We start from the raw sequence: 25,687 nt of genomic DNA, 5'->3' as shown, positions 1-25,687 counted from the left end.
CATGGGGTAAGCACTTTATATTTGAAATCTGAACGTTTATATAGATGTATGGACCGTAAATAGAGAAAGTGCAAACACCAGGTTGAAGGTGATCCTTGACTGTAACAGGAGTTTTCATGTACCGCAGGGACTGCAGTAGCAGTTAATAAATAGAGGAACAAATGAATGAATATACTTTAACGTGCGGAATCCGAAACAGGCATCGCTGTGATTCAGAATTTTGTTACGATTGCGGTGATTAGTAGCCTATTATTGACACCGCCTGGGCGAGTGAGTCGTGTAACTTTCCGACGTTAAGCTGTGTGTGTTCAACAACACAGCCATGAAGCCTTGCAGTTTAAGAGTAGATTTCAGCTTGGGAAAAGCAGCCTCCAACGGGTTTGGGTACTTGGTTCATAGTCACCATTGCGTTATCGTGGTATTCCTAGTCCCAGAAACACACACACGCTGTTAAGAGAGAGAGAAAGAAAGAACTAGAGAGAGAGAGAGAGCTTGCAAAGTCGCTCACAGCGCATCACCACATGTGACACAGACTGGTGTAAAGTACATTTACTCAAGTACTGTACTTCAGTCACTGTTCGCCTCGCTGTATATATAAATACTATATAAAAATTACGGAGTAACGCACCATGTGGTAACGGTAACTGAGTTACTGAATTAAAAAAATAATTTGTTAGAGTACTAGTTACTGAAAAAGGTACCGGTGTTACAGTAACGCGTTACTTGTAACGCGTTAGTCCCAACACTGCCTGCCACTAACTCCACATATGCAGAGACCCGCTCCCTGGAGTTTATTTTGTGTCTCCCTCTCCCACTTCAAGTTCCATGGTCTGTTATTACGGACCCCCAGCTGCAGATCAAGAGTGTGACTGTTCTTACGGGGCGGTGCAGCGGATCTGGTGCAGCGGATTTGGTACAGTGCTCAGGTCATGGACCTGGTGAGACGAAGGAGGAGCCCGGCCAGGAGGCCACCCACAGAGCCTAGTCCCTCCATGTGCCAGAGCCTCCCTGTGTTCAGGCAGAGTAGTTCCGGAGAAGCAGACTGAGAGGCCCTGTCTTTCCCTATAGGACTGACCGTGGGTAGCTACCTGGGATGTAAGTTGGGGCTTGATCAACCCTGGCTATGTCACCTGGGCGAGGGTGTACTGTATGTTGCGTGACCTGAAACACCAAGGCTACAACACTGCTGATACCTCCCAGGTGCATCCATGTGATGTATTCTTTATAGTCAGTGACTCTATTTGTAGTGGTTCATAGGAATTAGACTACGTGACAACCAGGAATAGTTTGGTGACCACCGGAGAGCCGGAATGTAGACGGCACTGGACGGGTGTAACTGAGCGCTGCGCCGCGCTGGGGGGGGGGATCACACAGCTGAGCTAGCTACCCATAATCACTGTGTATGCGCGCTGCGTGCGTCCCGAATCCCGACGTGTCTGTGAGACTGTGTGTGTGTGTGTGCGCATCTGACGAAGGGGGAGAGGAGGGGGAGCTCACCTCCTACCAAGTGAGCCAGGAGGTAACGATGTCCAGCCCGGGTCCTCCTGCGTCTCCATTGGCGACGGCAGAGGCTCCTAGCCAGGCAAAGGAGTCCACTGAACCCATCACGACCATCCTGAAGCGGGCGATCTCCAGATCCGGCCTGGAGCAGCCCATGGAGGACGTGAGAGTAGCCATCGGGCCCCCATCCAGGGGTTCCAATGTCTGTCACCCCTCCCTCCCCGACAAGTCGAGTCCAAACTACTGCCCGAGGCTGAAGGAGTCCGAGGGGCCTTGCACTTCTCGTGGCAGAAAGGGAGGATGGAACCGGAGAGGCTAGGCTTCGCGGTGAAGATCCTCACCGGTGCGGACCTGGGGGTCGTGGGACTCCCTCCCACGGACCCTACCCTGGCAAGCGTCATTGAACAAGCGAAGGGCGGTTCCGTGAAACAAGGCCTGGAGGACAGGCCCGTCTTCGCGAACCGCGCCAAGAGGGTGCACACTGGCTCGGCTGCAGAGCCGTTCAACACGGTGTCGCTTCTCCAGGGTTCAGCCGCCGCAAGACTTAAAGAGCTGGTGGCAAAACCCCTGCTGGAGACAAAGCCCGCGTCGGTGGTCCACGCCGAATGGCTGGAGGATGCGAAAGAACTGGAGAGACTGGTGCAAATCGCAATCCTCTGCACCTGCCACGACAGTTCCTTCTTCCGTACGGCAGATGGCAGCAAAGCGCCTCTGTAGGGCAGTTAAAGGACAAAATGGCGGCCTCCCTCAACCTCCCCAAAATGGCGGACGAGGAGAGGCGGAAGTTTACTTATCAGAGGGCCCCGGTGTTACACCGGCGAGACTCCCCTTGTGGGACGAAAGTTTCGTTCCGGGTAACATCAACACCGACACTGCACAAGAGTGCATCGACCTCCCCGAGATGGCGGACGAGGAGGGGCGGATGTTGACATGACGGTGTTACCCCATCGACACTCCCCAGGTGGGACGAGAGTATCGTTCCGGGTATCAACGAGTTGGAAAAATTTACATTCTAAAAGGCTGCCGTATGTTAATTGTTTTTAGAAATAATTATTTAACTACACCAATTAATGGTCATTAATATTTACCATTTGAGTACTATACCTACCTGCATTCCTCCATCCGTACAGTATACTCAAATGTTTTATGTTTATAATGTTCCAGTGAATCAGTTGACCGTGAGTCCATATTAATAACATAATGGAATGTGTTTGATTAGTGACCTATGGAGTGGTGCATATCAGATAAGATGCTTTATAGGCTCATTTATTAGTTGATACGGCATTGACGTGGATTGTTTTATGCAAGTAATCTTTTTATTGTGAGGCCAGAGTACACCTGAGTGATACAGTACAGCTCTTCAGTTACATTTTGTAACTGAAACTTATTGTTGTGAAAGCAAGTACCTTATTTTAAAATACTCTGGCATGTCTACCAAATCCATGCAGTTTGAACATAATTCAGCACTATGTGTTTCACGTTTCAATTCGATTGTACAATGTGTGGCCCCTCACTCACTTTATGGAAGTCAGTATGGCCCCTTGGAAAGAAATCTTGCCCACCCCTGCTCTACACCGACTCTCCGAAAATAGCAGATCTACAAGCTCTCAACGCCTCGCAGCGTGAGGCGTTGAGAGCTTGTAGATCTGCTATTTTCGGCTAATGTTCCCCATCATACAAAGATTTGGTGGACCCCCTGTAGTAACCCCGAGGACCCCCTAGGGGTCACGGAACCCCTGTTAAAGACCCCTGATCTAATGTAAATTGTATTGTTGTTGCTGCTCAGTCTTATGGACATGTATCAATATTTAACTGCTTTGAGGGACAAACATAACCTTATAGATTCTCTCCACTCTTGTATTTACATTATTTTTTATTTATGTATTTTTTTTACGTTATTTTTTGGGGGCTTTTTATGCCTTTATTATAGATAGGACAGTATCTATCTATGTAAACATTCAGTTTAAAAACAACAAATTAATAAACTTTGATTGAAACATGGGTTTCTTAAGGATGTGAGTGGCTAGAGAGGCTGTCTGATGATCACAAGGTGATCGAAAGTTTCCAGCTTGCAATTTAGATGTAACCAAATACGCCATTTTGGGTGGTCAAGGACCACCCAAAATGATACGTAATTGTCTGCGGACCTCCATCTCAAAATGTTTTGTTCCAGGGACCCCCAGAAGCCTACTGGATCCATAACTCCATGTCTCGCATTTGTGACAAACTTGACCGCTTGAAAATAGGTTGAAAATTCAGGGAGCTGTGATTATTTTAATTGTGGAGAGACCGTCTGCTTCAATGGATTACTGCATTAGAACAGTGGTTTTGAACCTTTTTCATATCAAGGTCCATTATTTATTCGGTATTTGAGCCACAGAACACCGCGATGAGCTTTAGCCTCTCACACCCAAAACTTAGAATATGTTGTTATCGTTAGATAAGATGCTGTCAAAATAACAATTCTTTACGTTCTCTAATTGTGTACCTGTATAGTAAGTAATGCAGATGTTTAACTATTTGACTCTTGAGAGTGTGAAATGTTATACTCAAGATTTAAAGATCTATAAGGGTCCATGTGGTTATCAACTCTCCATCATTTAGCTGGGGACCACCTGGAACCCCCTCAAGGACCACTGGTGGTCCCCGGACCACTGGTTGAGAACCATTGCACTAACAAGTCCCGGAAAAGATGCACTGTGATTGGCTAGTAGTCAACGCGCTGTGAGCGCTGTGATTGGCCAGAAGTCACTTTGAGTGTCAGTTTGCCTACGCTAAAATGTCAAAAAACATTGTATGCGCACTAATGTTGATTTTATGAACTTTACATGTTAGTCTAGTTTTAGTCAATGATAACTCTTTTAGTCTACTTTTATTCCATGAAAGAGTTTTGGTTCTACCAACTGATCCCAGTACAGCCTGACAACACAACACCTGGTTATAATATAGAACCAACCCACACTGATCCCAGTAACACAACACCTGTTTATTGAACATGGGTCTTCAACAGGGCGTCCGGGTTCCCCTAGGTGGTCCTTATAGATTTACAATTCGAGTAAACCAATATTTGTGTGAGAGGATATTTTTTCTTTTACTTGAACCCTAGCATCCCTATTCTGAGGGGAACATTTGCCGAAAATAGCAGATCTACAAGCTCCCTATTTTCGGCAAAGAGATTTGGTGTAAAAAAGAGGGAAAAAAGAGTGAACCAAGTGCAGAGCCCAAGGTAAAGTTTACTAAGAATTGAGGGTTTAAGTGGTACATTTCTAAAATAAAAATCAATGTATTTTTCTTCAACAGTTCAGAATGTCGTCTTCCTGGAGACAGATGATGCAACATCGTACTGTATCTTTAATCTGATTGGTTGATTCTTCTAAACGGGAGCGTACTCAAGTTCCCTCAACCCTATGTTACCTCAGCCCTATGTTCCCTCAGCCCTATGTTCCCTCATCCCTATGTTCCCTCAGCCCTATGTTCCCTCATCCCAAATTAGACCCTATGTTCCCTCAGCCCTATGTTCCCTCATCCCAAAATAGACCCTATGTTCCCTCAGCCCTATGTTCCCTCAACCCTATGTTCCCTCAGCCCTATGTTCCTTCAGCCTTATGTTCCATCAGCCCATGTAATATTCTAATGTTTTGTCTTGTCTGTCTGTCTGTCAGTATCATGTCAGTATCATGGTCAGTATCATGTCAGTATCATGTCAGTATCATGGTCAGTATCATGGTCAGTATCATGTCAGTATCATGGTCAGTATCATGTCAGTATCATGTCAGTATCATGGTCAGTATCATGGTCAGTATCATGTCAGTATCATGGTCAGTATTATGTCAGTATTATGTCAGTATCATGGTCAGTATCATGGTGGTCAGTATCATGTCAGAATGATGTCAATATCAGGAGTGGTTATTTGCTTCAGTCATCAAAACGATTTCTATAAGTTTAGGGTTGTAATGGATAAAATAAAATAATTTACCCATCATTTTCCTATGACTGATAAAAGTATTAAACTCCCTTTTTAATACAGTATCTACTGTGTTAAAAAGTTTCTGGGGGAGGACCCCCAGCCATATATGTCCAACCCGTATTCATTTGACTGTGTAATGTTCATGTCTGTATATCAGAACTTTGTTTGTACTCATTTAAATCCCCCTCTATTTTTTTTATTTTTTATAATAAGCTAAGTTTTCCATAGCTTATTATACCTTTAAACTCATTTTTTTGTAATATAGTTGTTTTGGATATCTACAAAAGCTCGATATTAGTATAGACATGTATCATTATTATTATTAATATTTTACTTTATTAGCTGTGATAAAAGTTCAATAGTTCACTGCAATGATCAGTAATTCTTTGCAGCTGTTGTTATAGGTACCTATAGGTTTCAAAGCTGTTTGAATTTGAATTGATGAGAAATTATCAATATAATTTAACATCAGTCAGTTTCACAGCTGTCTGAATTTGAATTGATGAGAGAAACTATACATATAGTTTAATGTGTCTTAGCTGACCAGGTCAAAGCAATTAAGTTTGACCAATCATGTTGCCCAAGCATCATGGTCAGTATCATGGTCAGTAGCATGGTCAGCATCATGGTCAGTCATGGTCATGGTCATCATGGTCAAGTTTTCCTTGTGACATAATGTACACGTATACGTACCCCCAGAACATGCTTTCAACACGTACAATTTAAGGTTACGTGGCGCGGCTCCGACGCCCCGCGGGTCCGAAAGCCGAAATCCGGGCTCAAAAAGGGTGGAAAAAGAGCAGATCCACAAGCCTGGATAGGCCTGTGGTGGCCGCGGGGCGCAATACCGGCCGTATCCACAAGGCGGCGCCCTCCCCAGTCCATGGTCCCCGGTAGTGATGAGCGGGTCGACCCGTAACCCGCGGGACCCGCGGGTCAACCCGCGGCGCGGGTGGGTCGAGTCAGAATTTCAGAGGCAATTATGCGGGCTGTGGCTGAGCGGGTCAGCCGCTCTCACACGCAAAAAAAAAAAAAATGATCACATGCTCTTGTTTTGTCTTTATTCCTAATAAGAATAAGAATAATAACAATAAAACAGTTTGAATACACTTGGGGATTATTTTCTAACCATGATTTTACAGAATTAAAAAAACATCGCGGGTCGCGGGGCGGGTTGAGCCATAGATTTATATATGGGTTCGCGGGGCGGGTTGAGGCGGGTTGGGTTCCGTCGCGGGGCGGGGCGGGGCGGGTCATGAAAAAACCCGACCCGCTCATCACTAGTCCCCGGCCCACCTCCGCGCCCAGGGACGGTGGCTCCCGGAGCGGGTAGAGCAACCGAGTGTGAACCCGGCAGTCTGCCGGGAGGCCCAGGGCTCCTGGCCTCTCCCCTGCTGGAAGGGGGAAGCCAGGGAGAAGGGCCGACTCGTGCCATAAGATAGCTAGGGATCATGCCCAGGAAGAGGCACCTTCCAGTTCCTGGGGTAGCGACGGGGCGGCGAAGACCCCCAAAATCATGGTTCTTTGAAAAATTTCGATTTTTTTTTCTAAGTGTCCGCATGGGCTCCAGAGGTCCCCGGGGACCCCCTGGAGGACCCCCGGCCTAAAATTACAACTTTTTTCGGCTTGTCGATCTGCGCTTTTTCAGGCTAAAACGGCCCGTACCTCCCGGTCCGTGGGTCGCTCGGGGCCGGCGGAGGGCTCGTTGGATCCGGGCCGGGGGTGCGCACGTGTCGGTACCCCCCCCCCCCGGGCCCCTGGGTGGCTGCCCGGGCAAACGGTGGCCGAAAAACCCGAAGAAAGCTCCGGAAGGCTCAGGAGCTTTAGGGCTCGCTGCCTCTCCCATGCGTGAAATTTCGCATTGGGGGGAAAGTGGCCACTTGTGCCATAGGGTAGCTAGAGACCATGGCCGGACATGGCACACCATATTCGGGGGCGTCCCCGTGCCTCGCAGGGCCATGGATCCTGGAGGTTGCAGCCTGAAGTGTTGCAGCCTCAGGTCGCCCTGGCTCTCCCCTGGTGGAGAGGGGGAAGCTACGGACAAGGGCCGACTGGTGCCATAGGATAGCTAGGGCGACGGAGCCTCGCCCGACGTGAGGCTCCGTCTGTGGATCTCCGCGTCGTACCTCCCTGTCCCCTCCCCGTGGCCCAGGAGGCGTCCCGCTCGTCCCTGCCTCCCTCCTGTGAAAAAGTCTCCCGGTCGGGACGCCCACTCGCTCTAGAACGTACCTGTGGAGCTTGGCCGTGGGGAGCTTGGCCGCCGGGAGCTCCCGCCGCCCCTCTCACGGGGGGCCTTGGCAGTCTCCACGGACCGGCAACCCCACAGTGCGCGCCTCACCTGGGCGCGCTGTCTCTGTGGCGGAACAGGAGGCCTACCTGGTTGATCCTGCCAGTAGCATATGCTTGTCTTAAAGGGCACTGCAGACTCGTCTGAGTTGGGCGTGCAGTCACTGCCAAGTGACCACGCCGGGACAGTAACTGATATGGGTGTAGACAACATAGGTGGCGCACGCAGGAGTTGAGTAAACCAAAGTTCCCGATTGTGGACCCACAAGGCAAGTTACCTTGATGGGGTTGGGGGCGGGGGAACTTGACATGAACCTGCGAGTAGCTACGTATCTATGTGGGTTGTGCCCGGCGCCGCGGTTGTCCCGCAACTCAGCAGTGGCTGCACCCGAGTTAATCGAACGAGATTCCCACTGTCCCTACCAGCTACCTAGCGAAACCATAGCCAAGAGAAATGAAATCAGCTCAGACCATAGAGGAAAGAAGACAATCTTCAGCGAGGAAACAAGACCCTGCTAATGGGCGTGATAACTATTGCGGCACCCCTTGTACCACCAGGTACCTGCGGTCTGTAGGCCGCGGGACCCCCCCCGACTTATCGCCCGCCGAGGGGTGCTTAATCGTGGGTACGCGGGACCGGCCGGTGAGCCGGGCCCGACGCGCTAAGTTCAAAATAGTCCCAGGGGCGACTATTCTGGTTTGTACCACCAGGTCCCCGCGGTGCTTGGGCCACGGTCTGTAACTTCACTTAACACCCGCTGAGGGGTGCTTAACACATCGGGTGCCAAACACGGTCTGAACCGTGTGTTTACATGGTGGCGGTTCGGTGCCGAACACGGTCTGAACCGTGAGTTTGGTCTTTTTGTTTTTTCCGTTTTTCCCCGCGCGGGCGGGGCTAGAGCAGCTCTGGGAGCACCCATTGTAATCCTGCGAAGGAAGTGCCAGATCGCTCACCGGAAACAAAACAAAAATTCACATCCGCTTCCTGTCTATTTCCTACTTTGAAACGCCTATATCTCCGAATCTGTTTCCTGTGGGGAAAACCGGTCATGCGCGAAGCGCGATCCCCCCCCGTTGTAACTCGCAAGGGTAATGTTATGGTTCCAGGCTGTAGCCAGGCTCATGGCTCAACATGAATCGATGCTTTTTTTCGTGTGGATTTGCTCATCGCGGAGTCTACAGATTTAAACAGTAAAGCGCAGTCAATGGGGAGAATGCTGGCACCCAACGTAAGTTGTTATGAAAAAACGCTGGCACCCGATGTGTTAAGAGTGGGTCCACGGGACCGCCTGTCCGTCGAGGCCTCCCCGGGGGTCCCCAGGGGTCCCTGGCTGTAGAGGCCTGACCCGACCGACAGACTGGTCGGGTTAAGCCTCCGGAGCCAGGGACCCCCGGGGGTCCCCGGTTCACCTCCGCGCCCAGGGACGGCTGTCGGACTGGTGGGCTTTCGGAGCAGCGGGCCGTCGGAGCTGCACCACGTAGCCACAATTTAATGTTGTGGTCACCATCATCATCGGTGTAAAGAAAACTTTATGAAGTCTTATAACTTATAACTTACTAATAATATATCTATATATAGTCTTATACCTTTGGGGGATGCCTTGGGGAGCCCGGGGGAACCCAACAGGTGACCCCAACAGCACATTATGGAAGGGCCATACAGATGTGCCACTTCAAAACTTCACATGTCCTGCCATCGCCAAGACAGTACATTTTCAGGGGATTCCCAGGGCAATAAGAGGGACAAAGAAGGGCATTTAAAATGCTGAATTATTTTGATGATCACTGCTTTTATGATGCTAATTAATTTGAGCAACTGGTCAAATCACCTTTCGCCTCATAATGAGTCTGACACCTTATTCAACACACATTCTTTTGTTCTCATGTATATGGATGTCTGTTGAAGGGAAAAACGGGGGTGTGTAGTGACAACTTCCTTTCAGGGGCAAAACAGTGCATTTTAAGGGCAGAAAAGGGAGGAAAAAAATGCATTTTCAGGCCACTTTCAGGGAAAGAACAGTAACGTGTGAAGTTTTGAAGTGGCACATCTGTATGTGACGCTGAAGGAACATAGGGATGAGGGAAGATAGGGTCTAATTTGGGATGAGGGAACATAGGGCTGAGGGAACATAGGGTATGATTTGGGATGGGGGAACATAGGGCTGAGGGAACATAGGGTCTAATTTGGGATGAGGGAACATAGGGTTGAGGGAACATAGGGCTGAGGGAACATAGGGACTAATTTGGATAAAATAAATTTGTTAGGGATTGAGGGAACATAGGGCTGAGGGAACATAGGGCTGAGGGAACATAGGCATGACCCCCTTCTAAACTACTCAGCAAACCCTCCATTTTCTCTCAGACTTCAGAACGTCTCTACAAGTCAACACCTGATTATTGATCTGTTTATTCTGATCAGTTTTTAATTTCTTTAATCAGTTCAGTATCAGTGATGATGAAGATTCCAGCCACCCTCCTCATCCTCTCCTCTGTACTTCATGTCAAAGCAATCCCAGGTGAGAGTACAACACATTTATGTTATTATATAAACTATATACATGTATATGTCTGTGGTTAAAGTATACATTTATATATCTGTGGTTATGTAAAGTATACATTTATATATCTGTGCTTATGTAAAGTATACATTTATATATCTGTGCTTATGTAAAGTATACATTTATATATCTGTGCTTATGTAAAGTATACATTTATATACTATATATACTGTCATTATTACAAAAAATATGGTTATTGTATATAACATACATTTGTATACTGTTATATATGTTCAAATGTGTTCATACAGTATGTTAAAAACTGTCACTTTTGAGGATTCAAATTCAAAAATAGCTAAAAGTAGCAGATCTACAAGCTTGTAGATCTGCTACTTTTGATGCTTTTGTGTGACACTGTAGCCTACTGGGAATGCATCTCTGTAACCACTTAAACCATTATTTTATACTTTGGATATTAAAAAAAATAGCAGATATACAAGCTCGTAACGCGGCACCGAGTGCCACGTTACGAGCTTGTAGATCTGCAATTTTTTGGAAAATCGTGAAATTTGGTGCAAATGTTTGAATAGATATTTTTTTGAGCAAACATTTTTTTGGGGGAAAAAAACATATGTTGCTATAATAACAGTGGTTCTCAAGTGGTTCTTTTCATGTCCACCCAAAGTGATACGTAATTGTCTGCGGACCTCCATCTCAAAATATTTTGTTCCAGGGACCCCCAGAAGCAAAGATTATAAAAATCACGATTTTTCTTTTAAAAAATAGCCAAAGAAATCTTGAAAATGACACTGATGCGTTCCCGCGGTCTTAATGTGTTAATGACTCCCCTACACACACACACACACACACACACACACACACACACACACACACACACACACACACACACACACACACACACACACACACACACACACACACACACACACACACGCACTGTGTTACTGTATGTCCACATCATACAGGAAGCTGCTTCTTTTACTTCATATTCACCTCTATGAACTAACAGTTTAACATGTGACTGTGTGATTTGTCACTTTGAAGAAGATTGTGTTTTAATTTGTATTTATGTTTGTTTTCTTTCCAGCGTTCCATGAGGATCTTAATGTAGTAGGTTGTTCAGATACAGATGGAGAGGAGATGTATGGACTGGATGGAGAGGTGCTGTGGTACGCAGACTTCACCAAGGGGAAGGGGGTGATGCCTCAGCCTGACTTCATAGATCCAATCACCTACAGACCAGATGCTTGTTCAATAGCTGTGGCTAATCAGCACGTCTGCAAAAACAACCTGGAGGCGTGTCGCATTGGCATGAAGGAGCTGACACTGGAACCAGGTATATAGAAATACTAGAATACTATAAATATGAACATAAAGGCCCTGATGGCTACGGTAGCTGTGTGGGTCCAGATGTGCACCTATAGCCTGCTGGTGCAGCCTGACAGTGTGTCGTGGGTTCGAATCCCGATCCCGACGACCTTTTGCTGCCTTTACTCCCCATCTCTCTCTCTCCCCATTTCCTGTCAGACTATCTCTACTATCTAATAAAGGCCTTTTAAATATGAACATAATATTAATTATTAACTGCACAACTGTTTAACATATTTGACCATCAAAGAAAACATTTTCATATACCTGTATAGCAAAGTTTAAGATTTTAATGTTGAAATATTTTCTAAATATTTTCTCAACAGTTTGTTTTTTAAATAAACAAGTGTAAACATTAAAATGCTTTTATTGTCACATACATAAGAGAGCACGCACGCACGCACGCACGCACGCACGCACGCACGCACGCACGCACGCACGCACGCACGCACGCACGCACGCACGCACGCACGCACGCACGCACGCACACACACACACACACACACACACACACACACACACACACACACACACACACACACACACACACACACACACACACACACACACACACACACACACACACACTCACACTCACACTCACACTCACACACACACACACTCTCCTGGGTCTCCTGAATGATGTAACATCTGTGTGTGTGTGTGTGTGTGTGTGTATGTTATGTATCTACAGTAGCTCCTGACACCATGATCTTCACCAAACACGAGGCTGAAGTAGGAGTGGCCAACGTTCTCATCTGTCATGTGACTGGTTTCTATCCCGCCCCGGTTCAAGTCACATGGACCAGGAACAACCTCAACCTGACCAGTGACATCACAACCACCATCCCGCTCCTGAAGAAAGATGGAACCTTCATCCAGTTCTCCAGTGTGAAGTTCAGACCAGAGCAGGGAGACATCTACAGCTGTACTGTCAACCACCAATCACTGCCTGGACCTGAGACCAGGATGTGGGGTAAGATCTAAGAATTATAAGTACAAAGAATAAAACTAACTGACCAAATGGGAGGGAGGGAGGGAGAGAGAGGGAGATAGAGAGAGAGAGAGAGAGAGAGAGAGAGGGGGGGGATAGAGGGAGAGAGGGGGGAGAGGGAGCCAACAGTGTTAAAATTGAGTATGAAGTAATAGACCAACAGTTTTACACTGCAATATATTATACACACATCATCCCTACAATGTCACATTCTACCTTTTACACAGCCCTTGCTGGACCACCCAGCCTGGTGGAGATATGCACCACTTGATGTGATCTTGATTAAATTGATCGGTGTGTGTGTGTGTGTGTGTGTGTGTGTGTGTGTGTGTGTGTGTGTGTGTGTGTGTGTGTGTGTGTGTGTGTGTGTGTGTGTGTGTGTGTGTGTGTGTTTCTCTCCAGATGTGGATCGTCACATCCCAGCTCAGCCCGGTGTGGGTCCAGATGTGTTCTGTGGGGTGGGGCTGACCCTGGGTCTGCTGGGGGTTGCCATGGGAACCTTCTTCTTCATCAAAGGAAATTGAATGCAACTAAAATAATTATACTCATGTTATAAATAGTATATAGGGCTGTCAAACGATTAAAAAAAAATCAGATTAATCACAGCTTAAAAATGAATTAATCTATGATTAATCACCATTCGAACTATGTCCAAAATATGCCATGTATTTCTGTATATTGTTGTGGGAATAGAGAGATAAATGACAGAAGGCGTAAATATACATTTAATATACAGTATGTATGCATGTTTAAATCCACAGTGTGGTATTAATATTGAAAAATCTATGATCTACACCATAATACAATGACATCATTTCTGATCCTCTAAACAAGGTTCTCAACCAGTGGTCCTTGAGGGGCTTGCAGATGGTCCCCAACTAAATGGAGAGTTGGTAAATGGACCCTTATAGACCCGTAGGGTCCATTTGGTTTCATTTTATGCTCTCAAGAGTTAAATTATTGAGAAAATCATCTGTTTTCTCTCATACCAACATCAATACAGCATGGATGGACAACATCTTATCCAAAGTCTTGGGCAGTGGTGTAAAGTAGGCCTAACCAAATACATTTACTCAAGTACTGTACTTAAGTACACTTTTGAGGAATTATTCCTTTCCTGGAGCACTTTATTTGAGCTTGTTATTTGCTATTTTCAAAATATTTTTTTAATGCATTTTGAACTTGTGAAATGGGACATAATGCACAATGACAGTAGTAAATATTTTGATGCCAATACTTTTGTACTTTTACTCAAGTACATTTCAGTAAGAGTATGTCTAGTATTGTCTACACTGCAGTATTGATACTTTTACTTAGGTAAAACTATGAGTAGGCTACTTTTTCCACCACTGGTATTGGGTCTGAGACGTCTAAGTCTCATCAAATGGTGGTCCGTGGCTCAAATGACGAACAAATAATGGACCTTGATATGAAAAGGCTTGAATGAAAACCACTGCTCTAAATAAAACAATAACAACATTTCGGGCCGTTTCTCGCACTCCCGCGGTAGCGCAGGCTGCGCAGCTTCTCGTCTGTAGTAAAAAAATAAAATTAAATACACTTTCGCTACTCACCAAAACGAAGACGGTTTTAAGATGTTGAAAGCCTACTTTCCTTAGTGGGAACACTCGGAGCCCCCATCTCACGTCTAAAATAAACTTTTTGACCAGAAAAGAAAATATTTCACCGGATGTAAAAAATGTTTTAGTTACCCCAGTGCGCCCCGGTCAATGGAACTTTTCTATTGACCTTTTCTATGTTTTCCTTACGGTGAAATATTGTCTCTTCTGGCCAAAACGTGTATTTTAGACGTGAGGTGGGGGGCTCAAAGTAGGCTTTCAACATCTTAAAACCGTCTTTGTTTTGGTGAGTAGCGAAAGTATATATATAGGGTGATGTGGGCAACGGTTGGAAAGTAACATAGCGTTAAGGAGAACTCCTTCTAGCCCTATGGACCAGAGCTAGGGGCGGGCCGTTCTGCGCATGGGTTAAATGCGTCAAATATTTTAACGCAATTAATTCTAAAAATGTATTACCGCCGTTAACGCGATAATTTTGACAGCATTTAAATAATGTAACTTTCCTCTTCTGCCCCGGATTTGAACCCGGTTTCCTGTGCAAGTGCTGACATTTTTACCTTTCAAGCTAATAGAGCATGCCTGCTTGCTCAGGGGATAAATTGAATCTTGACCATCAGGTCAAAATTCGTGTCAGATCCTATTTCTAGGTGAGACATGACCTTTGACATGATCTAATGATCTTATAAGTTATATATGTACTCTACCATACAGATTATATAAGTAATATTGTATTAACATACTCTACCATACAGATTGTATAAGTTATGTTGTATTAACATACTCTACCATACAGATTGTATAAGTTATGTTGTATTAACATACTCTACCATACAGATTGTATAAGTTATGTTGTATTAACATACTCTACCATACAGATTATATAAGTTATATAGTATTAACATACTCTACCATACAGATTGTATAAGTTATATAGTATTAACATACTCTACCATACAGATTGTATAAGTTATGTTGTATTAACATACTCTACCATACAGATTGTATAAGTTATATAGTATTAACATACTCTACCATACAGATTGTATACATTATATTGTATTAACAATGTTAATACAATATAACTTATACAATCTGTATGGTAGAGTATGTTAATTTAACATACTCTACCATACAGATTATATAAGTTATATTGTATTAACATACTCTAACATACAGATGCATTGTCTATTTCTCGCTTCAAATGTTTAGCTGTAAATGACATGGTGTTTTAATGGTCATGTTGGATACAGCACACAATTCAAGCAGTGCAGCAGGTGCTCTGAGGTCTGTTATAGAGCTCATCTGTCATTATTTAGAAATAACACACCGCTGAATTCAGTGATTGACCAATCAGAATCAAGCATTCAACCAAGCTGTGTAATAAATTGTATTACTTATTCTACCATACAGATTGGACAAACTTCAGAGTGTGTCCTTGTCTGGACACATATTGTTCAAATGTTCATTAACTAACAGGTCTGTAGGATACTATTGATCTTAAATGTTGCAATCAATATTAAAATCAAAATGTGTTGTGTGATTGGTTGAGGTTATAAACAACATTTAGTAAATCTGTTTATGAATCAATGATTTGAAGAAATGTACTTAAAAAAACATTCTATGACTTAAATAAAATGTACTGCATCCCCTTTGTGTTTGTGACATGAGATGAGATAACATCAGATATTATTTATAAGATATAAGAGATATGATATTAATCAGATAAATGAACTTTACTTTTTATAGAAACTTTATCTAAATCAGATTGACATGTATGAACCCAAACATCCATCTGTCTATACAGCTTATCTGGAATCCAGTGGTGAAACATAGAATCCTAGACGGGAAGTAGAGATTTGGTGTAGAGGATAATAATAATAATAATAATAATAATGATAATAATATTAACAATACTTTCCTAATAAGGAAGGTGGAAGAAGTACTCTTTTTACTTATTTTGTTTTTAACTTACAGTATGCAAAAGTAGCAATACCACAATGTAGAGAAATACTCTGTTACAAGTGAAATTCCTGCAATCAAACATTTGCTGGAGTAAAATGACAATATAGTAAATAGAAAATATAATAAAGCATATTCGCTTCTTTCCATTACAAATCAACTGTTAATCTGCTGTTATTTTGGTTTGACGTCTGCCTAGTAACAAGTGATGAGAGTGAATTCTATTTTTTCATTGGTTGTTGTGGAGTAGAGACTACTAAGAAAAGTGAGAATGTGTTGAGTCACATCAGAACGTCGACTGATCAACACTTCAACTAAACTCTCAACTCTCAAAACTGATACATCTCAACTCATCATGACTTCTAAACCATGGCTCTGTGTTTCACTGTGTTTCTTCTGCTTACATGGAACAGGTAAACTATATTTAATTACTTAATAATTCACACATTATTCACACCTCTCTATAACATCTCTGTGTTGATATTATAGAGATAATAATATTGATGACATTTTAATTTTCTGTTTCCAGATGGATTTCCGTACTATACTGCTGCCCTCTGTGTGTTTAACTCCACTGACCTGAAGGACATACAGTACATATACTCATATAATTTCTATAATCGAGAGTACATCAGGTGGGACAGCAGGGTGGGTCAGTATGTTGGCTACACTGAGTTTGGTGTGAAGAACGCAGAGCGCTTGAATAAAGATACTGGACAAATAGCTTACATGAAATCACGTGTACATACCTGCAAATACAACGCTGGGATCTACTACCCCGCTGCTCTGGAGAAGACAGGTGAGCTGATCTCAGACCAGCACTAAACACTCAATCACCTCATAAACTATAACATGACATCATTATAAACCATTAATATTCAGAGATGATTCATGCTGTTAACATGATTATAAAACATTGATCCATGTGCCAAAGAATTTGTAATTTGTTCAAAAGTTTGACAAAAGGCTTTAATGATTTGTACAAATAACTATATGATGATAAGAAGGTTGAACACGTAGTTTTCAGTTCTGATCTGATGAGACTGTGTAATAATGAGATATTATAATACTAGTGTAGTAATATTATACATTAAATTAATAATAATAGATTATTATTATTATTATTATTGTTACTATTACAATTACTATAATCATTATAATTCTTCTCTTGTTGTTCCAGTGGTGCCCTACGTGAGCGTGGCCTCAGAGACGCCCCCTGGTGGTGGTAAACACACTCACATGCTGAGGTGCAGCTCCTACAGCTTCTATCCTAAACAGATCCTGGTGACCTGGCTGAGAGATGAAGAACCTATCACCTCTGATGTGTCCTCTACTGATGAGCTGCCTGATGGAGACTGGTACTACCAGCACCACGCCTACCTGGAGTACACACCCAGGTACACACCTAACACACACCTATACATAGAAATACACACCCAGGTACACACCTAACACACACATATATATATAGAAATACACACCTAACACACACCTATACATAGAAATACACACCCAGGTACACACCTAACACACACCTATACATAGAAATACACACCTAACACACACCTATACATAGAAATACACACCTAACACACACCTATACATAGAAATACACACCTAACACACACCTATACATAGAAATACACACCTAGGTACACACTTATAAGAGACATAATATAAAAACACATTCAAGTATCTGACAATGTATAAAGTCACCAACTTTGATGAGGCAGCATAGGTGTTTTTATTTCCTGAAATGTTAATATTCTGTTTCTGCCCGACAGTAGAGATATGTATTATGTAGTCTTGCGAGAAGAGACAATAAAAAGTTGAAACAGAGAGTGAGTGTGTGTGTGTGTGTGTGTGTGTGTGTGTGTGTGTGTGTGTGTGTGTGTGTGTGTGTGTGTGTGTGTGTGTGTGTGTGTGTGTGTGTGTGTGTGTGTGTGTGGGTGGGTGGGTGGGTGGGTGGGTGGGTGTGTGTCACAGATCAGGAGAGAAGATCTCATGCATGGTGGAACATCCAGGCCTGATTGAACCTCTGATTGTGGACTGGGGTTAGTTACTCTACTACTGTAATCTATTACTGTAATCCATTACTGTCATCATGACTGAACCTCTAATGGTGGAGTACAGAACACAATGAATATAGAGTTACAAGACCTATAGGCACTACATACAGAACACAGTGAATATAGAGTTACAAGACCTATAGGCACTACATACAGAACATAGTGAATATAGAGTTACAAGACCTATAGGCACTACATACAGAACACAGTGAATATAGAGTTACAAGACCTATAGGCACTACATACAGAACATAGTGAACACAGAGCTACAAGACCTTCAGTATGTTGCTATATCAGTGGTTCTCAAACCCTTCCACGCCAATTAAGGACCCCCAAAATGATAGATATGTATTTGGCAGCGGACCCCCATTTCAAAAGTTCCAGGGACCCCCAAGAAGCAAAGATTTGATTTACAAATGTTCGCTTTAAAATGTATATATATTCAAAGATTTCCACACATTTTCCAGATTTTTCAAAAATTGCAGATCTACAAGGTCATAGCGCATCGGGTGCCGCGCTATGAGCTTGTAGATCTGCTATTTTTGAATAACCAAAGTATTAAAGGTTAAAGTGGTTAAAATTATTGTGATACTATATTAACACATTTTGCTGGGGACCCCCTGGAACCCCCCCAAGGACCCCTAGGGGTCCCCAGACCCCACTTTGAGAACCAATGACTTAAAGCAAACAGGGAGCAGAAAAAGGTAATATATTAAAAAGCTGACCATACAGAGACTGAGGAGAGAACCCTGACACATCTACTGTTACTGTTTCTCAGCTGTCATCTGCTGTCATAATATCATATAATATGATGTAGTAAATATGATGTCATATAATGTGTTTTATCAGATGACTCCATGCCAGAGTCAGTGAAGATCAAGCTGGCCATCGGAGCATCAGGTCTGGTTCTGGGTCTGGTCTTGTTCCTGTATGAATTCATCTACCTGCAGCGGAAGAAAAGAGGTGATTTAACCGTTTAATTATTGATAATTCATATGTTTAATTAACACGTTTTAATTAAATATCTTCTACCAGTGGAAGAAACAAGGTAAACGTGTAGCAAGTCTGTTACCAGCCTCCTGTGTGGTTTGGTTCTCTCTCTCTCTTTTTTTTTTAAAACCATTATTTATTGTCTTTTCACAGAAGCATCTCCAACATACAGACAGTCATTGAATTACTTCATATAGATCTATCACAGGCTGATGATACATCCTCATGAAGTCTAGAGAACCCAGCCTTGGTATAATAAGTACCATGTAGAACTGGACACTGAATAAGAGAATGTCTCACACAAATAGAAGACCCATGAACACACTCCAAAACCTCCTCTGAGATCTCTTCCACCAGATTGATCAGATTGATTAAATTGATCAGATTGATTAAATAGATCAGATTGATCAGATTGATTAAATTGATCAGATTGAGGTGTAACAGTCACAATCAGCTCAGAGAACAGTTAGTTTGGACTCAGGCCAGGTGTGACTTTCTAAATCATCACTGTCTGTCTGTCTGTCTGTCTGTCTGTCTGTCTGTCTGTCTGTATGTCTTCACAGGGTCTGGTCCTGTTCCTGACTGGATTCAGTTGCAACCAGGGGAAGAAAAGAGGTGATTTAACTGTTTAATTATTGATAATGAATATGTTTAATTAATTATCTTCTACCAGTGGAAGAAACAAGGTAAACGTGTAAAAAGTCTGTTACCAGCCTCCTGTGTGGTTTGGTTCTCTCGCTCTCTCTCTTTTTCTTTTTTTAAACCATTGTTGTCTCCGCCAGGCCGAAAGGCATGGCGAGATATGTTTTACCCCCTGTCCGTCCGTCCGTCCGTCCGTCCGTCCGTCCGTCCGTCCGTCCGTCCGTCCGTCTGTGGACAGCTAATCTCCCGCAGCGTTGGCTTGATTGCAGTGAAACTGTGCACACACACTCCCTGGATGCCAATTCAGAACCTCTGCCCCAATTTTTTCACATGGCCCTGTTATAGCGCCACCAGGAGGCCGCTTTTTGCAAAACACATTTTTTCACAGTACTCCTACAGATTTTGTCCAAACATCACGCAAATCCGTACACAGTATCTCTAATAGTCATTAAACGAAACGGGTCTGATTTTTCATATTCCATCCTGATTGGCTAAAAATGGCTTCCAAAGTTTGCAGGACTGCTCCGTTTTCAACAAGATGCCTCAAATTATGAACACAGCATGCAATTTCCGTGAAACTTTGCACGCACATTCCCACTATGCCGAGGAAGAAATACCACTTGAGATTTTTCTAATCAGCCTCATGGTGGCGCTATACTATATTCGTGTTTTTACCTATAACTGCACCAATCTGTGTAAAACTTTGTATGCGCACTCCCTAGAGGTCAAGGCAAAACCTTTGCCCTGTATTTTTCACATCTGCCTTTTATAGCACCACCAGGTGGCCAACTTATCTAAAACATATTTCTTTACATTACTCCTTCCGATGTTATCCAAATTTCACGCAAATCGGTACACATGATCTTTATAGTCATGTGATCAAGACGGATCTGTTTAATTTTTCATATTCCATCCCGATTGGCTAAGATTCACATCTAAAGTTTGCAGGAGTGGCCCGTTTTGAACAAAATGCTGTCAACCATGAACGCAGCTTCCGATTGCGGTCAAACTTTGCACACACATTTACACTATGTTCAGGAACAAATTCCACCCTTTTAACATTTGCCTGTTGTAGCGCCACCAGCAGATTTAATTTAGCAAAACGCATTTTTGGAACAAAATGCCTCAAATCATGAATGCAGTGTCCGATTGCCGTGCAAGGCCTAAGAAGAAATGGCACCCTTTTCACATTGGCCTATTATAGCGCCAACAGGAGGCCACAATAACATACCTGACCTGGCGGAGACCTGTGCTCCGAGGAGCACTTTTTCTAGTTTAAAATGAGATCCCCATGCACACAAATCATGATGACATATAAGAGACAGACAGATATACACACTACTCTACAGAATGTCATACAATCAGTTTACAGGTTACTGGTATGAAGAGTGAAAAATATGTACAAGAGAAGAAGAAAAAAGGGGAGGGGAGGGGGGGGGCGGGTAGGTTAAGACTTAGACAGGGGTCATTTTCGAATTGCAGCCTCCTGAAGGTGTATCTCCTTTACTCCTTTTGGTAGGGCATTCCACATTTTTGATGAATAGCGTGAGAATGAGTTCATTCCCTTGTTGAGCCAAATCTGGGTTGAACACGATTCAACCCAATAATGATATAATATATACCAATATACTGTATATAGCTCCAAGAAAAAGTAAACAAACTAAAGAAAACACATAAAATCAATGCCCTCATTGAGGCCAGGCAGGGTGAGTGCATCAAGAAGGTTTCCCTCTGGTTCAGTCTCCTGATGTGATCACCCCCCTAGTGAGAGGTTTGATATGTTCCATGTCTATGTTGTCAGGGTGTCATTGCTGTCATGTTTTTACATGTTTTTTACCCAGAATAGAGTGCTAATATAAGCGTTTGAGTAGAATGGGCTGTAGATTCCACATGGATTATATGATTCAATAAAAAATAACTAAATAGTGTCCATGCTGTGTTTCTACCAGGGTTCATCAGCAGAGAGCAGAGTCTCCTGCTCTCAGTTGTGTCTCCATGGAGAGTGACAGATCCAAGGGTCGATTTATGAACTTCAAAGATGGACTCCACTCTACTGAACAAAGGTTTGAATTGACCAGACACATGAAAACAGTAACTTTGACCAGAGCTATTGAGAGAGGGAGCTACGACACTCCCATAGACTTCTGTAGTAAATGAAGAATAGTTAAATAAAGAGCCCGGCTCTTGCTTATTACAACTTGTCAACCGTCGTACAGCGGTATTCACCAGTGAATTGAGCGTTCACACATACAGCCCCACCGCTTAATATCTAGATAATGTCTAGGTTACAGTGTATGTTTGAATGAAGCTTATGATTAATAATGTTCCAATGCAACCATTTTCTTTGAGAGATTCTCAGTTGCCCAAGGTTTCTAATAGGTTTCCTATGTAAACACATTTTTTGATATTACTCCTTCAGATTTTATCCAAATGTCATGCAAATCGGTACATACGATCTCTAGTCTTGTGAGTCACGTGTCTGTTTGATCTTTCATATTCCATCCTGATTGGCTAATATTGACATATAAAGTTTGCAGGAGTGGCCCGTTTTGAACAAAATGCAGCAAATCATGATTACGGTGAAATTTTGCAAGCACATTCGCACTACGTTGAGGAACAAATGCCACGCCTTCAACATTGCCCTAATATAGCGCAACCAGTTGTCGATTTTTGCCCCCAGAAAATATCATATTACTCCTACTTATATGTTGTCCAAACATCACGCAAATTGGTACATATTATCTCTTTAGTCAAGTGATCACGACAGATCCGAGTTTTACACATTCCAGCCTGATTGGCGAATTCCGAACATTGCTGGCCCACACTAACCTACCTAACTTGGCGGAGACCTGTGCTCCGAGGAGCACTTTTTCTAGTTTATTGTCTTTGCACAGAAGCATTCATCATACATATCTCCAACATACAGTTATTGAATTACTTCATATAGATCTATCACAGGCTGATGATACATCCTCATAAAGTCTAGAGAACCCAGCCTTTGGTATAATAAGTACCATGTAGAACTGGACACTGAATAGGAGAATGTCTCACACAAATAGAAGACCCATGAACACACTTCAAAACCTCCTCTGAGATCTCTTCCACCAGATTGATCAAATTGATCAGATTAATCAGATTGATCAGATTGAGATGTAACAGTCACAATCAGCTCAGAGAACAGTTAGTTTGGACTCAGGTCAGGTGTGACTTTCTAAATCATCACTGTCTGTCTGTCTGTCTGTCTGTCTGTCTGTCTGTCTGTCTGTCTGTCTGTCTGTCTGTCTGTCTGTTCTTCTGTCAGGTCGTGTTCTGGTTCCGACAACTAACTGAAGGTGAGAAACTACATTTTGACACAAACACACGCTTATAAAACTTTTCAGAATGTATCAAACTGATAAAACTAGTGCACAGCTTTATAAAAGTATTAAAGGAGACACACCATGAATTTAAAAAAAATATTTGATATTTAATATCATATGGTGTATATCCCTCAAACCATTTTCAAAAGGTTTGAGCCTAAATCAACACTCAGATATACTCATCCCAAGTCAATTCTCTCAGGCTTATAAAGCACTTTCAGCTGCAATACCAAAACGTCCTGTTGGGCAGAGGGGTGCTACTGAGCAATTCTAAATACTCAGAATACATCAAAATACATGGGCAGAAAGTTTGGTGATGTAAGCAAACTTGCCATTCTGAGATGGCCTGTTCAGACACGCCCATTTTGAAAATCTCTGAAATGAGAATGAATGACTGAATGTTAAAAAAAAATATTTTTTGGGGTACAAGAGACACTGGGGAGCCCAAAAAATACCCAAAAAATAAAAAAAAGTGAAATTCATGGTGCGTCTCCTTTAATACTAGTCAAATTCTTATTGGTTTGTTTTATGCTAAAGTTAATAAAGTCTAATTCTTATTGGTTAAAATACTTCCTACAGTTAATAAAGTCTGAACAGCATGGTTGTAACTGGATGTTTGTGCCTTCAGAGCTGCAGGCATTGATGCCCCCTGGTGGAGAAAAGGAGGAAACACACGTCTGTCCAATCAGCTTCTAAATGCTAAATATAAGTTACAGCAGCACAGTGATGACATCATCGACCTTTTAAATACACATAACACAACGAAGATAAATGAAGGAAAGGACGCGCTGGACACCGGGTATGAGCCATGACGCTCACGGGTGGGAAACTCCCACCGGAAGTTCTGTGAAATAACATTGGAGTCAATGAGAGCCGTCTGGACCAGCTCATGAACAAACACTATTTCTGAACGATTGTGACCTTTGTCATATAATGGGTTCAGGAATATAAAAGAAGACATTTATCACAGGTTGTTTTATAATCACTTTGTTTATCGATGTACACAGTACATCATTTTATTGAGGCATCTAAACAGCAGCAGGTATCGTTTCTGGCTCTGAGGTATCGTGAGATGTTGGTTACCAGACAGGAAACGATGGACAGTCTCGCGATACTTTGGCACGTTCAGAAACGTACTTTGTGCTCTTTAGATACCTCTATAAAATGATACAGTGAACACATTGAAAAGCAACACAGCAGAAAACAACGTGTGATATTATGTCTTCTTTTATTTTCCTGAGCTGAGTGTTTTATAAAGGTCTCAATGGTTCAGAAATAGTGATTATTTATAAGCTGGTCCACCTGGCCCTCATTGACTCCAATGTATTCATCCACCTCCCGGCTGCACTTTGCCTCCCAGTGAGACCAATCTGCTGGATAGAGAGAATGGCGTCGGTGTCCTTTCCTTCATTTATCTTCTTTGACATAACAGCAGCACAGTGATGACGTCAATGTTATTGTAGAGGTTCTCAAAGTGTGGTCCAGGGACCCTCTGGGTTACCTGAGGGGGTTCCAAGGTTCCATTGGTACACTCTCACAGTTACAGAACTGTAAGGGTCCATTTGGAACCCCCTCAAGTAACCCAGTGGGTCCCTGGACCTCACCTTCATCACCATCATCATCATCATCATCATCATCATCATAACCTTTATTTCAACTCAGAATACAGTTGAGGGGCAGGCCCTCATTTTCAATGTAGCCAAGATACAACACAATAATATCAACAGGGATATATACATCAATATTACATATATTACAATATAATCAGAAGACAGAGAATACTCAAAATATATATATATATTTTAAAAATAGTATTAAGACAGATACACCAGTAAATGAATTAAAGCAGTTACAGTCTGGAACAAAAGTGTTGGAAACCATTGACCCAAGGAAGGCAGTGATCTGATGTTTAGGGACTTCTGGAGCTCATTCCAGGCAGATGGAGCACTAACAGAGAATGCTGCCTTGCCTATAGGCTCTGTATGAGCAAATGGAACCTTCAGCGTCAGAAAGTAACTGGAGCGGGTCTGGTAGGGACTAGGGTTCTGATCCAACATAGCACAGGTCTGGTAGGGACTAGGGTTCTGATCCAACATAGAACAGGTCTGGTAGGGACTAAGGATAAGGATAATTCCTTTTAACAGGTCGTTCATGAAAGTCCTTGCGGTCTTGTTTCCAATGAGAACCTGTGAGCAATTAGGGGTTAAGATTCTTGCTCAGGGACAAATTTCATTTCATCGACACATATGCTGACCTGGCCTGGAATCAAACCTGGGGCAACCAGGGCATCTGGCTCCCTTGGCGGGCTCACTAACCATTCAGCTATGGCCGCCCCTCTCGACTAGGGTTCTGATCCAACATAGAACAGGTCTGGTAGGGACTACTGTTCTGATCCAACATAGCACAGGTCTGGTAGGGACTAGGGTTCTGATCCAACATAGAACAGGTCTGGTA

The 25,687-nt window shown here is 43.0% G+C and overlaps 4 protein-coding genes across 5 annotated transcripts in view; all 4 read left to right on the top strand.

The window, feature by feature from the left end:
- LOC311060821 (mamu class II histocompatibility antigen, DR alpha chain-like) overlaps window positions 1–15,251 on the top strand; it is a 72,435-nt gene extending 57,184 nt beyond the window's left edge. For both annotated transcript variants that reach the window (XM_084079165.1, XM_084079164.1), the window contains exon 5: window positions 14,977–15,251. The gene's annotated coding sequence lies outside the window, so the exon portion shown is untranslated. The remainder of the gene's footprint in view (window positions 1–14,976) is intronic.
- LOC311060823 (mamu class II histocompatibility antigen, DR alpha chain-like) overlaps window positions 1–15,609 on the top strand; it is a 45,583-nt gene extending 29,974 nt beyond the window's left edge. The window contains exon 5 of the mRNA XM_084079167.1: window positions 15,318–15,609. The gene's annotated coding sequence lies outside the window, so the exon portion shown is untranslated. The remainder of the gene's footprint in view (window positions 1–15,317) is intronic.
- Window positions 1–21,903, top strand: part of LOC311060278 (H-2 class II histocompatibility antigen, E-S beta chain-like) — a gene marked incomplete at its 3' end in the record, with an annotated part of 43,257 nt that extends 21,354 nt beyond the window's left edge. The window contains exons 3-6 of the mRNA XM_084078414.1: window positions 17,354–17,570; window positions 18,160–18,227; window positions 19,092–19,205; window positions 21,824–21,903. Of these exons, the coding sequence (XP_083934540.1) occupies window positions 17,354–17,570; window positions 18,160–18,227; window positions 19,092–19,205; window positions 21,824–21,903 (479 nt within the window). The remainder of the gene's footprint in view (window positions 1–17,353; window positions 17,571–18,159; window positions 18,228–19,091; window positions 19,206–21,823) is intronic.
- Window positions 10,136–15,019, top strand: LOC311060822 (mamu class II histocompatibility antigen, DR alpha chain-like). Its single transcript, XM_084079166.1, has 5 exons — window positions 10,136–10,269; window positions 11,360–11,608; window positions 12,335–12,616; window positions 13,037–13,183; window positions 14,697–15,019. Exons 1-4 carry the CDS (start codon window positions 10,206–10,208, stop codon window positions 13,156–13,158), a joined length of 717 nt encoding a protein of 238 aa, XP_083935292.1. The 5' UTR covers window positions 10,136–10,205; the 3' UTR covers window positions 13,159–13,183; window positions 14,697–15,019.
- Window positions 21,904–25,687: the final 3,784 nt, after the last annotated feature.

This window comes from Gymnoscopelus microlampas (assembly GCF_963454915.1).
Source record: "Gymnoscopelus microlampas genome assembly, chromosome: 14".
Classification (NCBI taxonomy): domain Eukaryota; kingdom Metazoa; phylum Chordata; class Actinopteri; order Myctophiformes; family Myctophidae; genus Gymnoscopelus; species Gymnoscopelus microlampas.
Note: the sequence above shows the minus strand (reverse complement) of the source record. Positions and strands in the feature narration are given on the sequence as shown.